The 17,336-nt window shown below is 40.0% G+C and overlaps 1 protein-coding gene across 1 annotated transcript; it reads right to left on the reverse strand.

Moving 5' to 3' along the window:
* Positions 1 to 2,888: 2,888 nt before the first annotated feature.
* Positions 2,889 to 13,071, reverse strand: LOC124152030 (N-acetylneuraminate lyase-like). The gene is made up of 11 exons (XM_046524751.2): positions 12,916 to 13,071; positions 11,895 to 11,959; positions 11,090 to 11,160; positions 7,790 to 7,877; positions 7,390 to 7,447; positions 6,801 to 6,876; positions 6,400 to 6,492; positions 5,208 to 5,353; positions 4,203 to 4,328; positions 3,452 to 3,491; positions 2,889 to 3,317 (listed from the first exon to the last, which is right to left on the reverse strand). The coding sequence occupies exons 1-11, from the start codon at positions 12,919 to 12,921 to the stop codon at positions 3,178 to 3,180; spliced, it is 909 nt and encodes a 302-aa protein (XP_046380707.1). The 5' UTR covers positions 12,922 to 13,071; the 3' UTR covers positions 2,889 to 3,177.
* Between the last annotated feature and the right edge of the window lie 4,265 nt (positions 13,072 to 17,336).

Raw genomic sequence — 17,336 nt, forward strand, 5'->3', positions numbered from 1 at the left:
TACTTATATATATATTTTTCATAACTATTATCCAGTTAAAGTCCTATCCTCTGTGAGAGTGATTATCATCAACGAAACTCCTTCTCGTCAAAGAATACAGAACAAATGAAGAATCAGATGCATACATTTATTGCCATGCTTCATTCATCACGAAGTAGATTTACATACATTTGTGCATAGCACTCAAACTGTGATGATGAATTTTACCATTGTCCATATTATATTATAAATATTAACCATAATATGGATTTCCGAATATATAAACGACTCCAACGTTGATATTTCAGACAAAAACAAAGTCCGCTGTCTTTTAACGTTCAGGGGAAAAGGGTTTGCTTTCACAATTGAACATTTGTTTTCACCAAAGGACAATCAAATCAAGCCAAAAACACGAAAAATACACATATATGGTTAGCGACCGCCATTATACAGCGAGGGGGAAAATTCGTCTGCTCTAACTGCCTTCACAAATACATTCCAGCCCTTAATTACCGAGGCAGCTGTGACGTAGTAGCATTACATTCGCTGCGTTTGCAGCATATAAGATGTGTAATCTGTTGAGTGACTAAAGTAATATTACGGCTGAAATCTTACTTGCATGGTTGTTTTAATAGAAAACTTACGGTTTAAAAACACAATTGTTCTTATATAATGTTTTTAGGTTTGGTTTATAAATACAAGAGAAGATTTTTTATACATATAAAACTGGTCGAACATACAGCTGAACAATAGAAAAAATAAAAATATTAGTTGTGAATAGTGACAAATTTTAATTACATCACCGTGTCAATAATTATTGATTGATTCCGTCAAACAACTGTCAAACCATTTATTGCCATGTACGTACATGTACACAGGAAGTCGGCGCTGTCGGAGGCTCCAGGTAAATAAACATCGTGGTTTTATGACGGGAGATCAGACGAACCGTGAACCAGGGGCATGCGACGTAATTACACCTAAAGGTGGTAGAACCAGGGTATTGTCTCTTGGACTGGCTAATTGACCGTACGTATAATTGGCCGATCCGAACAGTCAAGCTGCGATCTCGGAACTGAATCCAATTGCAAGCGGAGACAAGGTTACTTCCCTTACCCAAACATGATCGTTGCTCAGAAATGTTCAAATCTATCCTCAGTAAATCATGAAATTAATGCGAGCATGACATTTATGCGTAAAATGCGATCGTCAGTCCCTCTGATTATTTTAATATGTTTCATTTCATCATGATAAAAAAGTTAGTCACTTATAAGGTTTCCACGTTGAAAATGGAAACGATCGTTAACAAAAACAACAAAATGTATTCTCTCATCACTCAGCCTAACAGTGATATAACTGCAAATTAAACAATCAAGTACGCTAAAGTATTACACATGGTGGGTGGAGGACCAGGGGCACTTTGAGTTTGACAGGTGTCATCAACTGGTCAAGTAACATCACGGTTTGTATATATATTCACGTTGATTGGACAGTCTAGACTGGCGCCAACTAATCATGACGGCGTTTTCAGAACAGAACAGAACAGAACTTTATTTCTCCCAGGTATAGGCTTACGTGGATAACGGAAATTTTGTTTAAGTGATAGCACATTTGTAATTCAACCTAATATACTTTCCTTGATTATATGGCTGCGGTCGTAGATCCGGATGTATCTAAATATGCTCAGTATATACACAGGGTTTATTGTTATACTATTAGGATTAATAGATACAATTGAGTATTTATACCCTTGATCATAAAGTTAGTCACTACTTTCACATTTTGATTTGTATGATTTGTGTTATGATTAAATTGACAAAATAAGAAATCATTCCGTGTATATGTGTATTATATATTGTACCCCAATACGTAATTAAATTGTGTATAAATAAGGACACTAGGTAAATTACTGTAATTGATTATTTGATAAACATATTCACATTTAGTTGCGCGATATGTCACAGAGGTAAAGCTAATTCATAACAACTAATTGTCCCATTTATTTGGCTTCTATCTTTTATATGAAACAAATGCTATAACATCGGGTGATAAACTTCATTGGCAATAGACGTAGCATATAATTGTCCGCATGAACAGTCTACTCTGTTCCAGATATGTTTATTCATTTTGTCAGCATTTAAATCGTTGCATTCCTGGCTCAATGATTCATTTGACGAAATCTTGTTCCCTATTTTGAATTACCGTCAGATAGTTCCAGAACAATTATAAAATTTCCAGCCCTATGTGTTGCGCAGAATTCCGAGATAATTCGAAGTTCATATTCTTGTACGAACACTTGTACTATTATTAACATATGTATATTAGTTCAAATTATAATAATGAGGCCCTCTATAATGTCGAAACGGTCTTTGTTCTACGACAACCGTAAGTCGGTATGGGAAAACAAAATATTTGTTTAATTGTTCAAAGTTCATAGTCAATGTCATATGATTATAGACAAGGAAGATAAGAAATTAAATATAAAGAGTAGCCACTTTAAATGACAGAAATTCTTTTAGTTAAATTTGCTCATGATTTGGTCTTTTCGTAATACATTGTGCCAAAATACTCTTAATTATTTACTTTCATGTCATTACTAATCTCACATAAGGTCAAAAGTTGTACAACGTTTAACATATATGATTATGACATGTTGTATCCAAACATTTCCAAACAAATCCAAGCTTGGAAATATGACCTTGCCAAATATTGGGATGGTCATATTTCCAATTGGAATGGTGGTATTTCCAAGTTTTGGATTTTTTGGAATGGATGATATTTTGTCCAGTGACAAGTCAATGAGCCCTGCTATCATGGAGCATAACCCTCCTTATTGTGATACTTGTAGATGTATTCCTGATCCGTCAGTTAAAAGAAATAAGTTGTTCTTAAGACAAGCAAGAAAAACATCATTTTATGCAATAACTTTACTGGCTTGATCAATACCTCTAAGTTTTTTACAATATACTGTATATGATGATCAGTGTATTAAATAAAATGACATTTAACAAGCATGCTCATGATCACTGCACGATCATTTCATATTTAGCTACTTTATACCTCTGGGTAGATTTGTAATACTGCAACACGCACCATGGGCCTGTGCCCTTAACAGCAGTAAGTTTCTGGTTTTCATAAAATAGTATAATAATTGATCTATGAATTACCAAATAACTGAGTATGTATGCTGCTTATTGTCAGTTACAGGAAGCCGATTTTTTGCAGATCTCTCTTAAGTCCTTCCTTCTGTTGTGCTGTGATTGGTAGAAGTGGAAGACGGACAGGTCCAAGATCCAATCCCAGCAGTTCCATTATAGCTTTGACAGCAGGCATCCCGCCTCCTTAAACAAAATGTGTATGGAAAAATAGTCGGTGGTACTTGCAAAGTAACACGTATTTATGATAGATAAGCTTATTCTGTGTTAGTATAATAAGGGATAGAAAGAAACGTGATTCCGAACTAAAACGTACGCACCGTGCTTTGCAGTTATCCGTGCAAGCTGCCTGGCAAATTTCTGAAAAATAATCATCAACGGATTACATATTGTTTACGTACTGCCTTCAAAACCAAAGAAACTGTTGTTCTATATACAAAAGCAAAACAAACCGATAAACATCGGTTATCAACAGAGGCCAGTATTACCAGAATCTAAGTACGCTAAGTATTCCTTAAACTAGAAATTACATTGCATTGAACTAACCTTTTTTAAAATGCACATTTGTTATTTCCATATCGAATGATTGAGTGAGTATTGTTCTACGCCGCTTTTAACACTATTCCAGCGATACCAAGGTGTCAAGGCGCTGGACGCCAGAAATGGGCTTCACACATTGTACCCATGTGGGGAATCGAACACGGGTCTTCGGTGTGACGAGCGAACACTTTAACCACTGGGCTACCCAACCGCCGCTCCATATTAATTTATCCACAATTGGAAAACAGTATGTAATTCTAAAGACACCTGTTAAATTAAGCATGCAAAAAGCACATTTTCGTCTTATTGTTGTAAATATTCTACTGTATGAATAGAGATCTATAAAAATCGAAAGTAAATATAAATATAATTGACAGTAACAGTAACAGTTATTTATGAGGTGCATTACAATTTGTGTATGGAAAAAGTCTATACCTAATAAAAAATGTAATGGGTGCTGAAACGAAACTAATATGAGTATAACAATCCGTAATTTAGCAAAATGAACAAGAAATGGTAGGTTATCCAAACCTGTTGCTGTTGAGCCGTGTCCATATCTCCGTTTCTAAATGCGGTACGGAGTTTGTCAAACGTAGGTCCAATGTAGCCATTCAGTACTGGCACGTCTACTCCAATAGACAGTGCTGTGAGGAATTGCTGGAAAGTATTAACACAGACACATTCTGTTGATTTTCAAACATAGTAGTATATAATTACGTGAGTGCGTAATAAAGTGTGGTGAAATTGTGTTTTGTGTCGCATTCATTAATGTCACCATGGGTTTATCGCGCACGTAGCCACCCACGCCTTCAGGATACCGCGTCAAAAAATACATCAGGGAAGACATTGAATCTGGGTTTACATGATTTTTATTGACATGAATTTTTACTTAAATCCATTCGGAAGAGAATTTATGGATGTCAACATCTTTATTATGAGGAACACAATGTTTCCGAATATATGCTTACTCCTTCACCTGATGGAGTAGGCATATGCTCCGAAACATTGTGTTTCTCATAATAAAGAAGTTGACATCCATAAATGGTCTTCCTCGTGTGTACCACTTCTGAATGCCTTTCAAAAACTTTAAATCCATTCGACTATAAGTGAGTGGCAGAACATGAATGTGATAACATCCATATCACATTAAGCTTTCAACTAGCAATATATGATATAATACAAATCGCATCTGTTTCAGAATTGAAGTGTCATGTGAGCAGGGATCAATTTTTACTACGTGATACACCGCGTCAAGGCCCATCTTTATACCAAGTACACCTACGGATTTTACATATGACGAGGGTAGTTTTCAGCGGGCCTTAAACCAATGCTCCACCTCGACCCGAGCACACACACACAACCACCTCCAAAGGACACACAACAAGGACTGGCCGGCTCGGAGTCAGTTTAATGTTTCTGTATAGGGTATAATGATAAATCGCCACATGGTATCTCCGTTGGCGAGCACTACAAAAAAGGCCTAAGTCCACTCACTCACTCAAAGGTACACTCACTCACGTTTGTTTACTCCTTTACCTCATCAGAGCCAAGCATCACTTGGAACTTTCCTCCACAGCAACTTTTACAATCCAGTAAATATGGAAGCTCCCTGCATGAAAATTTGAGTCCTCTGAGGTTGGGAATCCGACTGCCTGCCTTCTCAAGGAACTCGGCACTGTTCACTGAAAACAATTCGGTGGTTGAAACTAAACATGTGGGTCAATATCTGACTGAGTTCGCACACGTTTAGTATATTAACCAGTTTGGAATTAAGTTACTGAAATTAAAGCTGAAACGTTCTAGTTAAGAGATAAACATACCGTGTTTTCAATTAATAGCTAGGTTACCTGTAGATTAACCGCGCAAAATTGAATTTTGAACCGGCTTGTATCTCAATTTTAACATGATTAAACAAAAGGCGATCTCTTTGATGTTAGCAAATACATTGAGTGAAGCGGAATGGGTTGAGTCCAGTGTTTTGGGTGGGTTGGCAATCAGAATTTACGGAATCACTGACAACAGCCTTTAAACAAAATATGGTTCTATATGCACAAGCAGTTTGTTCACACCGCAAAACTCCACTCGAACTTGTAACAGACACTGATTGCATGTTGCACGGCAACTTCGTAAGCTAAGATGAGGCGGGCACCGCCAAAGAAAACTAAGCAAGCCTTCCAAAGGTTTCGTTCTGCACCGCACATCACTATAACGGTATATTGCTCATTGTGACGCAAGAGATATGACATCATTGTCGTATATAGAAATGCATCAAATAGCGAGCTCTCTTTGAAGATATCTTTCATGTTTTCTGCACGAAATGTGTTGTTTGTTTGTTTGTTTAACGCCGGACTTAGCAATATTCAACCTATATGACGGCGGTCTGTAAATAATCGAGTCTGGACCAGACAATCCAGTGATTGACATAATGAGCATCGATCCTCGCCTTTGGGTCAGCGCGTCTGACCACCTGATCTCGTAAGTCGCCTCTTACGACAAGCATAGTCGCATTTTATGGCAAGCATGGGTTGCTGAAGACCTATTCTACCCCGGATCTTCACGAAATGTATTGCCTCACATCCTTTGGATATTGTAGTAACCGTCAAATTGGCTGTTTCAATCAGAGGGAGTTTATTGTGATTTGATACCTCTGATTGACCAATCATAATCAAATATTTCACAAATAGAATTACTAGTATCTTCAATCATTTTGGTTTTTTGGATTACTTACGGTATATTCCTGTCATGAAGTTGATATCGTAAAGATAGAATGGAAGGTCGGGTGCACATGCAGCCACTTGCTCCATGTAGTCAACAAGAGCATCTGAAATATGTGAATACATGTACATCGACGTAGGGAATCTGACACGAGTGAACAGAGCATCTAAGAATAATGTAAACATGTAAATACGATTAAAATAAAGTGAACATCTAAAAAATGTGAAACATCGCGTACAACGATCGTGCATGCTTATTTGTCGATTATGGGAATTACATAAACGTACATATCGAAACCTTTTAATGTTCGCTTTATATATACTATAACTTCCGCCTATGTAACAAGCAATTACGAACTGTGCGAGCAAATATCTGACGAGTGGACACTCATGCACATGTGAAATCAGGTCTTACCAACAGAGTCTGGCTTGACGTACGATGGTGCAAGACACGCAATGGCCGTCACGCCAACCTGCTGACAATGCTGGGCCTATCAAATGAAAGTTGAAAGTCGAATGTAACCCATAGTTTTCACATGACAAAAATCGCCCACGCCTGTGCGTGTATTGGGCATAACTCGTTTTTAAAAGGTATGTAGGTTGTGCAAATTCAAAATGACCGCGCCAGAATAAGGCTCGATTATCTATCGATAAAACACATAATATTGATATATGAATGGAGCACTGGAAATTACACCAGGTGTTCTTGAAAAGGGTAATTGGTATAAGTATGTCCTACTCTTCTAGTAGCACCAGTCACTCAGAATGTTCATAGAAATTAACGTGGAAGCAAGCTGAATCTAACGCAGATTGGAGACGTCTACCCGTTTGATGAAACACGGGTATTGTACTGTGACAACATTTACATCATCGTGGACGGAAATACATTGTGAGATAATTATTGCTGGCATGGAACTTTTCAAGCATTCGGAACATACCACGGGCAAGGGAAATAATCTCGGATTATTGTAGATAAGATACTAACACGGCGGACGAAAACTTACCAGTTCCTTGGTAGATCGTAGATTTTCTGTGCCAACTTGTACTATGACGTACTTTAATCTGCAGTACAACGATCAATAATTAGGCATGTGTCAGAGGAAGAAAGATTACAGTAGTCATCAGTGTGTTGATTGTTGTCAGTTACTGAATACAATGGGTTCTCTTATACACCATTTCCTGTATCGTGGTTATGCTCAAACAGACTTTTCCATAAATATCGATTAGGATATAATTGGTTTCTAAATTTCAAGACAGTGTGATCATTGTGACATCTGTAAACATAGACGAGGAATCGGATATGTTTCCTTATAGATCTAGTACGGTAGCTTCAGAGGATGCAAAGCGTTTGAGAGACAACTGAAGGATGATGAAGAACTACAAAGAAGATCGGGGGACACTAACTTGTTCCTGCAGGCTCGAACCCAGGATTCCGCTGCTTGTTTTCGTTCTGCGACCGTGAGTGACATGCCTTCCCCCATAGTGCCCAGGGCTAGTTATTGAAACAGAAAGTATTACTCATCAGGTTTGAATGATAACGATATTTGAATACAAGCATTGTAGCGATTCTTAAAGTTGATTGGTCAGTCGAAGGAATATGACGTCATCGAATCGTACGCTATTAAACCGCCTAGCGTTTCGGACAGATAATTGTCTAGTTATCTGTTTGCTTGTTTAATCACGGCGGCTGGGACCAACGAAGAGCACACAAGAAAGGAAAGGGTTGGTGGGTAGCCTAGAGGTAAAACAGTTCGCCTGTCATGCCGTAGGTCGGGTTCGATTCCCCACATGGGTACAATGTGTGAATCCCATTTCTGATGAAAAGCTGGAATATTGCGGAAAGCGGGTTAAACTCAACTCACTCTCTTAGCAAATGACAAGAAGATATGGAGGCGTCGTGACTATACACGTCCGAGGTCCGAGTGAGTATGGTTTTACGTCGTTTTTTAACAATATTCCAGCAATACCACGACAGCGGGACACCAGATATACGCTTCACACATTGTACCAAAGACGCTTTAACCACTAGGCTATCCCACCGCCCCTCTCTTAAGTGAATGGACATATGTGAGCAAAGTAGCCCAGAAATGTAGAAATGTTGACACGGGATATTTTACGCGAATTAATGCTGACGGACGAACAATGGTTGATCAATATTGGGTAACAATGATTGTAATTGCGTTACATTGTTTCTGTACAGATATTCGGTAGACGCTCATTGCTTTGTATTTGGGCAGTGATTAGTCGTCAGGAATGTAGTACTAATAAATTGGAAGCAGTCGTCAGTAAGTTACTATATTTAGATGCAAGAGTGGTGTGGTAACTTCCGGAAACGGCGAGACTCGTCCAGCATTGTACAGAGACTTACAGCACTGTCTAGAAAGTGAAGGGAGCTAGTTGGACGGTACATAAGGGGACAAGAGCATGCCTCACGCATCTCTCACACATTTCATCTCTCCCGCATTTTCATCACGTCAAGATGTGAGGATCGCTCATCATCCCTGATTCCCTGCGGAGTCCATCTCGGAAGGTTGACCATTGTCACCGCTGAGTGAATATATATTATTATCAATGACTTTTGCTGTCATCACTACATTTTTGTTTTTGATACTGACCACTGCCATCGTATTATTTACTGTCATTGAATATTGTACTACTCTCCTGTGTACTGCCATCGTATTATTTACTGTCATTGAATATTGTACTACTACTCCACTGTGTACTGCCATCGTATTATTTATTGTCATTGACTACTGTACTATCACTCTGTTGTTTACCGCCATTGAAATTGCCGTGCAGTAATTTGTATCGATATGTAAACATTGAATTTTGTAATACATTTGTTGATTGTATACCGCTTTTTGTTTGTTGGTTTCACACTAAGTTCTTTAACGTACATATTTCTGGATTAACATATTGTTTCAATTTGGGAATCGACACTATTTATACCGATACATTTATGTAAGTGTTATTTCAGAGATGACAGACGAAACCGGAACTCTAGGGTAGGCTTGTGGTTGAGGCGTTGGGTCGTAACGCCGACAAATAGGGTTCGATTCCTCACATGGGTACATTTTGTGAAGCCCATTCCCGGTGTCCCACTGCCGCGATATGTAGCTGGAATGTTGCTAAAATGTTGCGGCGTAAAACCCTTCTCACTCTCTCTCGCTAATTGACAGACGACACAACGTTAAGCATTTATTCGTTGAATCGGCCGTAAAATGTGAACCATACATCCAACGTCACTGTAAAACAGGACACGCTCTTCTTACAAAAATAATTGTATATTGCGGCGCTTGTGAAGCTAATATCAGGTTGGAATCAGCATTTTCTCAAATATTACCTATCAGACATTTGACCATTACCACACATACTTTGCAGGATTTCAAATGTTTCCATATGTCATTGGGGAAACAATACAATCATTATTTGTGGAGAAAAAAGCAAGGTCTTACAAGGGCGTGTGTATGACAGGCACAACTGCGGTATGAGGCGATAAGCTGACTCAATGTCTGTATGTGTGACGGTGATTACGTCAATTGTGTCAGCCTACAGCAGCGACTTATCGGTTGTGCAAGGTCGGCATGAGCCCCCGAGTAAGATTAAAGTTACTTGCCTTCTGCGCTTTGGTTATTGGGTAATGGGAGAAATTCGACTGAATAATTATGGCATCCAGGTCGCATTACGTAACTGTTTATTCTCATTATGTATTGGAACGATTGCTAATATAATTTTGGAGACAAATCATCACGAGAACATTAACATGTTAGACTCTACAGTGAGTGAATGTTAGTTTACATCACAATCATTCATTTTCAAACTATATTATAATATTACAGTGATAGAGTCTTCGCAAACAAATCGGTAGGTTACATCATATGCAAGGTTCCACCCGATTGGACCAAGTAATCACACATTGTAGCCCCCCGGTCCTCGTTATAAGGGGGGACTAGGGACCTGCCCAAGAACCCAAATAGCGGTCTTTATGAAGTCGGCAATCAGGGACTGTCGAACCTGGTCGAACGCGTCGGTGTCAAGGACTCATGCGTCAAGTCGAATGTGTGACTGTCCGAGTGATGATCACGCGAGGGCTGTCCTTTCCCAGGCGTCATTTTGTTAATTTAATCCCTATCAAAACTTGGAAGACAGGGTCCATTATTCCAAGTTTCAGCACGGCGGTACTTTTAATACGGCTTGCAATTTAATGTTGTTACTAAACATAAGCGGGAAATCCCTTTCCACTCTCAAAAGACATATCAGAACCAATTGTACGATTACGACGATTGCGATCAGCATGTGTCTGTGAATCACTATCAAAAGGTGATGATACCGGGTGTTCGAGGGAAGTTAAGTGTAAACTGTCCCACCTGCGGCACCTGTCCAAACACATGCAAAGGCAAGTCAAATGTTCTCCTGAAAACATCCCGGAACACATGTTACGAGTTAAAATAGGAAAGTGCCTCGCACATCTAGCATCCACGGACGCTTTGATGTAATGATATACAGGATGGTATATACATTCAGGGAGGCGAATACATTCATTTTCACTCGGTACATTATACATGAAACTATCTTGACTGACATATACATACAGCTTACACATCCATCTCTGCACCTGTATTTGTAGGTAGATTGCACATGACGACAAAGACACATTTACAATACAATTATTAAAAGGCAACATGTGATAAAGTATTAACTCACCGAAAACACCATCGATTTTGTTGTTGACCAGAAAATCCACATATTTGTCCAATATGTCTGGATTGAGATCGCTGTTAAACAAGCAGCCTAGCTTTAAATTCGGATCAATCAATATTTCGTTGGCTATTGTTCAATTCGAAAGGTCATCTACCAACACAATGCGAATGCAATATGTTTTAATCGCCTAGTGTAGTTTAATCCACGTCTGTTTCACGGTGGGTACGTGCCTATGGTTTCACGTCACATTTGGCAATATTCCAGCCATATCACATGTAGGAATCGAACCCAGGCATCCGGCGTGACGATCGAGAGCTTTAACCACTAGGCTACCCCACCTCACCCTCCGCCCTCCCCCGTCCGTTTTCCAGTGGTCCAGAACTCTAAAGCTCATCTGATATTGCGTAGAAGGAGATTAAGATCAAAGTATGCAAAACCTTCCCAGCTTGAAAAAAGTAATTCACCAAAACATAATACGAGAGTAGCTATATTCTACTTCGCGTGACTAAGCGCTTCTCGTCCATCTACCCAAGTTCTACAGAGGACGCCATATAGAGGCAACTGATATCAGATAATGTAGGTGTGATGGATAACAAGTGATATTAGTTTATTTTACATATACTAAAATGAATTTCGCCATTTGTATTCAGAAATATCACTTTAATATCTGTATTGTAACGTTGCACAAGACGACTAAAAAGTTGACAAAAGACAACACTACTGCACATGCTGGACACCAGGCGTCCGCGATAAGAAGGAACATGTGTAGCCCCTGAAGATCTCAGGTACGGGCTCTTTAATACATTACCCGTTCTTTTTAAACGGTGTCAGGGGAGCTGTAATAGTGCCCTCAACCCAAAAATCTTGAAGTTTCTGAAAGGATACGAAAACTAAATTCATTTGAAATACAAGTTTAGAAATCATATTTCGGGGTCATATAATGCTCATGGAATATTCGCTACGTCCACGGTAGCTAGGCTGAGAGTAAGACCCACCTACCCCGCCTCTCTCTGTGTTGACCTTGGCTTATAGAGCCAAGGTCACCTGGCATAGATTAAGTCATAACTATAAGCAACAGAATTTAATCAGTGACATAGTTGCACAGCGCGTTCAGGGTGGCAGACTGCCAATATACAGTACAATGGGGATTAACAATTTGGGATTAACATCTTATAAATAACGTCAATTAAGTGATTAAAGACATATACATGTAATGGCTGTTCATTCAGATTGTCCCAAATCGGCCGCTATCACAATACCATTGAGGAGTGACCGCCTCCCTGGTCTATTGGTAGAGCGTCCTCCCAGAGAGGGGAAAGTCCGGTCCGGTCCGGGGTTCGATCCCCGGCCGCGTTATACAAAAAAAGTTAAAATATGGTACTTGTTGTTACCATGTCTGGCGCTCGGCATTCAGGGTCTAACACAAGGAATGGTCGGCTCGCGGTCAGTATACTGTGTCTCAGTGGGGTATTCATGGTATCGCAGTGTGCAAGCACTAGTACAAGCAGCCCCCTCACACACACATATATGCATGCACGTCGCTATACAAGTTCACGGGACGTTAAAATCTAATATCCCCTCACCTCATCATTGAGGAGACTAAGGCGTATTCCCTGAGAATCATGAGCAATAAGAAATAGAAGCGATAACTCGTAAAAGGTGTCGAGACTTGACCAAGATCAGAGGACGAAGATGGAGGTGTTATGTGACGTACAAAACTGTGCAGAGTTCAGCTAAACCAGCTGGACATGTAATTCAGTTGGTAATTTAACCTCAGTCTCATTTCATAAAATTTATAACATGAATTTCATTTGAAACGGTCTACTTACGGACATGATGAAACGAAATACGACCCGTTAGTCGTGTGTTGCCCAACAAGGTCTTGTACGTTGAAATGTCAGTAGACAACACTAATGCTCTCGACACAAATGAAGAGTCAGGTGATTATGATAAGACAGATGCCTGTGTTGTGGTGTAGGTCAAGGTCAAGTCCACAGATGTATGACATGCGAATTTCAACTGTTAATCCTTATCACCGTATGCAAAACGTCGCCCATTTACTGTCAGCCAACCTGATTGAGCAGGCATCTGTCACTTCTCAGGTGTCAGGTTGCAGTAGCACCTTGCCATACAAGTCTTGGTCCAGAGACGAAGATGAAATTCTCACCCTTAGCCTAGCTAGGGTTGGGCAGTACCGCTATGTTTGTTTGTTGTTTAACGCCGCACTCAGCAATATTCCAGCTAAATGACGGCGGTATGTAAATAATCGATTCTGGACCAGACAATTCAGTGATTGACATCATGAGCATCGATCCACGCAATTGGGATACGATGACATGCATCGACCAAGTCAGCGAGCCTGACCACCCTATCCCGTTAGTCACCTATGTATCATGGGAAGTCAGCTTGATGTGGGGGCATTGCGTTTGATACAGCATAATACAAGAGTGTGATTGTTTGACGTGTGTATTATCCTTGTGTTTACTATTGAAGGATTTAAGGGTATATTAATAAACAACGTTGTTGCATTTCACAAAGCAAGGCATTTCTGAACATTGCTTCCAGTTTTCTTGATAATTATTGTCCAACGTTCATAGAAATATGTACATGTGTCAGACAGAACATGCTATGTTTCAGACCATCATTGTACGCAAATAACATATTTCGAAAAATCGATACATTGTAAGGCTCCATGTTGGATAATGGGTGTGTCATCTGTAGCAGGATATCAACGTGATCATTACACATTGAAAATTTTCTGTTGATCAATATATAATTCCCCCGAACCAAGCCCATTTGCTATAATTACAAAACAAATATATGATAATATTATGTATTAAAGAGACGAAGAAGACTTTTTTCTGTATATATAATTCATTTTTTTTAAGTAATACATACACCATGTAATGTGTACTCATGTGAGGTGAGGTGAGGTGAGGTGAGGTGAGGTGAGGTGTGAGGTGAGGTGAGGTGAAATGGGGTTTAACGTCGCGTCCAAGATTAATGCACTTATATAGCGACGTGCATGTACGTGTGTGTGTTTGTGTGGCTGCTTGTACTAGTCCGGACCGATGCCGATTTAAAGTGCTAGCTCACTGAGATACCATGCCGCAGTTTAACATGAACACCCCACTCAGACACAGTATACTGACTCCGAGCCGACCAGTCCTTGTTTTAGCCCCTTAATGCCGAGCGCCAGACAAGTACCATCTTTTAACGTATTTTGGTATGACGCGGCCGGGGATCGAACCCCGGACCTTCCGCTCTCCGGGCGGACGCTCTACCATTAGACGACGGAGGCGGTCCGTGTACTTATGTAGTGGAGACTCGACTTGTGAAGATCCGGGAACAGGTCTTCAGCAACCCATGCTTGCCGTAAAAGGCGACTATGCTTGTCGTAAGAGGCGACTAACGGGATCGGGTGGTCAGACTCACTGACTTGGTTGATACATGTCAGCTTTTCCCAATTGCGTGGATCGATGCTCATGATGTCAATCATTGGATTGTCTGGTAGACACGATTGATTATTTACAGACCGTCGTCATATAGCTGGAATATTGCGGAATGCGGCGTTCTACAACAAGCAAACAAATATCATGTTGTGGGAAAACGTTGCGCTGGGTCCTACTATTGTTCTGCTGTCAGGTGTAGTATTCGCGTAGAGGATGTCGTAGATGCGTAGACGATGCACATCTATTGCCAGGGATGGTAGAGCTGTGGAAGTTTCTGCCCAGAATCTATGTCGAAGAAGCGTGGTTCGAATCCATATGTCTTGCCTATGGGGTGTTACCTACCTACCACTACGGGGACGGTGTCTGACTTGTTCAGTTGTGTTCCTGTGGACTTTGAATAGACGTATGAGGTCACGAGGCGAGGTAGCAGATTCAAACATTGTTATCTGTCGCCACCTGCCATTTTCACTTTGCTAGGCATGTAGAAATCTCATCAAAATGATCAGTAGCGGTGTTTTTCTTAACTCTTCTCTCTCGAAGATTCATTAGAGTGGGAATACTATTTGGTGGAATTACATTTTCCCTGTTTCGAATCCTAAAAATCATTTAAAGGTTTGTAAGTTAATAATAATTCACTTGAACATTTTTGCTTTTGATTATACATCTAATTGATTTTGAGAAGTAAATATACAGTAAACTACGTTTATAACGAACACGCTTATAACGAACTGGCCGATATAACGAACTTACGTTTTAGTTCCGGGCATTTGTTGATAAATGCTGTATATATGCTTATCACGAACTACGGTTATTACGAACTAAAATTAGTGGCCCCTCTGGGTTCGTTTTAACCGTAGTTTACTGTATATGGTTTACAGTAGTGTCTGCTTTGCCTTAGAGTGCACATATACACGCACGCACACACGCAAACACACACACGCACGCACACATACACGCACGCATACACATACATTGTACATACACACAGTCATCCAGCATGTTAAGATTCAGAGTGGTCGTCTGAATTCAACTGAGGTCAGACAGGGATGAAGTAAGCTACTTCCTGAAAGTGATGACTTCATTCATTCCACTAACAGCGCTTTGGATAATAGATGCTATCTTACATCGAGCCTGTACCATGTAGTTCGTAGAAATAGTTCCGGACGGATTGGAATGCTCTCGTACAAACACATACATCACCATCAAACTTGTTGTGTTTGTTCGAACGACCACCAGTGCCTTGGGTAATCCTTTCGGAACTCGCATTCTCACTTCATTGTCGCCAGACACATCACCACTTGTTGAGGGATGAACGTAGAAGTTATCCATTGACTAATAACATGAAGGCGTTGTTGTCACAAACTGGCCCTACGAAATGTTCCTTTGGTACATTGGAAAGCACTATGTATTTCGCTAAGATACACCATATTGATGTGAGGTTATTGATTTCCCTTGGGTTAGCACATATATGGCGAAAGGGGAGAAGCTTCAAGAAGCTTTCCAATGTTGCCGTTTATGGGACATGACCGCAGAGGTTATCTGACAGATGAGTGATGACATTCATCGTGACAGACACACTTCAATTTTAGCAACACTGATGAATCATCAGCCTGATTTTAGACTAAAAGACCCTGTTGAAGCGCAACTTCAGGTTCAAACCAGGGTCTATTAAGTTACACTTTTTGGTTGTCTACAACGTTCAGAAAAATGAAATATGATGCGGCGTGGTAATATCATGAAACTTGACTGAAGCTAACATCATAGACGCCTTGAACACAGACGCAGTTAACTTCAGCCTGAAACTTTTGTGTTCACCATGGATCCTGATTCACGCCTGTAATCACTGAGGTTTTGATATGAAAATAAAAGCGACAAAACATTTCAGTGATCATAAGAAATATCATCTCACTAAAGTGTATGTCCAGTGTATGATTCCGACTATATCATAGGTATATGTTCATGAATCCCATTCAAATAGTGACCATACCAGGTGTTCGCAAAACGGTGAGCGTATCCTGCCCCACCGGTGGCACTGGTCACAACATATGCATGTACATGTCAACTTTTTATCTGAAAAAGCTACGAGAAAATGTGGTAGAAGTCAAAGTCTAGGGCGTCTGATGCTGAGCCGAACACTAAACATTTAAACTCACGACAACATAGCGTTCCCATACTCAACATGCCAAATGCTTGGGACTTCTTAGCATTGTGTTTTCATGCCTGGAAGTTTTCATTTTTGGATGTGTTATAAAGTGGCTTTCTCTAGAATGTGTTATATATACTTTCTCTAGTATACTCATGCTGATAAGGTGTGTTGATTTTACGCGCGGGTGTCTTTTCAGCTGTATCATTTGTGCGGCATGTACTGTGCTACTTACGTTGTGGAATTATTTAGGTGGTGAGTTTGGTTTCTAACGCTGCTTTGTCACTTCAAATATAATGCCAAAATGTGTTAGACTACTTTGGGGAAATGTTTAATCTAATGTATACGTTAACCAATGAGGTGAAACTTTTGTACTGTCCTGGCAGACAAAGGATCACACTCGAGGCTAATCAGGAATTCGAACCCACATCAATGAATCCTGGCACAGATAAGGGACGAAACTATGCACAACGCTTGACATCAAGGCCAGCCATGTCCCTTGTGATCGAATCAGCACAAAGTGACACACTCAAACACACAATTCATCAATACTGAAAAGGTGTTATATCACGGCGTGCCTGGTGAATGTGGGAGGAAAGCCCAAACTAATGTATATCTCAGATGTTTGCCATTAGGGTATAGTGCAGACAAGCCT

This window comes from Haliotis rufescens, unplaced genomic scaffold (assembly GCF_023055435.1).
Source record: "Haliotis rufescens isolate VD_foot unplaced genomic scaffold, xgHalRufe1.0.p SCAF_11, whole genome shotgun sequence".
NCBI lineage: Eukaryota > Metazoa > Mollusca > Gastropoda > Lepetellida > Haliotidae > Haliotis > Haliotis rufescens.

Bases quoted from the DNA above. Each gene is read 5' to 3' on its own strand.
- LOC124152030 (XM_046524751.2), bottom strand. The intron at 6,493-6,800 runs GTAAGACCTGAT...CACATATTTCAG, and splicing joins CGTCAAGCCAGACTCTGTTG to ATGCTCTTGTTGACTACATG. The intron at 4,329-5,207 runs GTAAAGGAGTAA...AATACTTTCCAG, and splicing joins TGATGCTTGGCTCTGATGAG to CAATTCCTCACAGCACTGTC.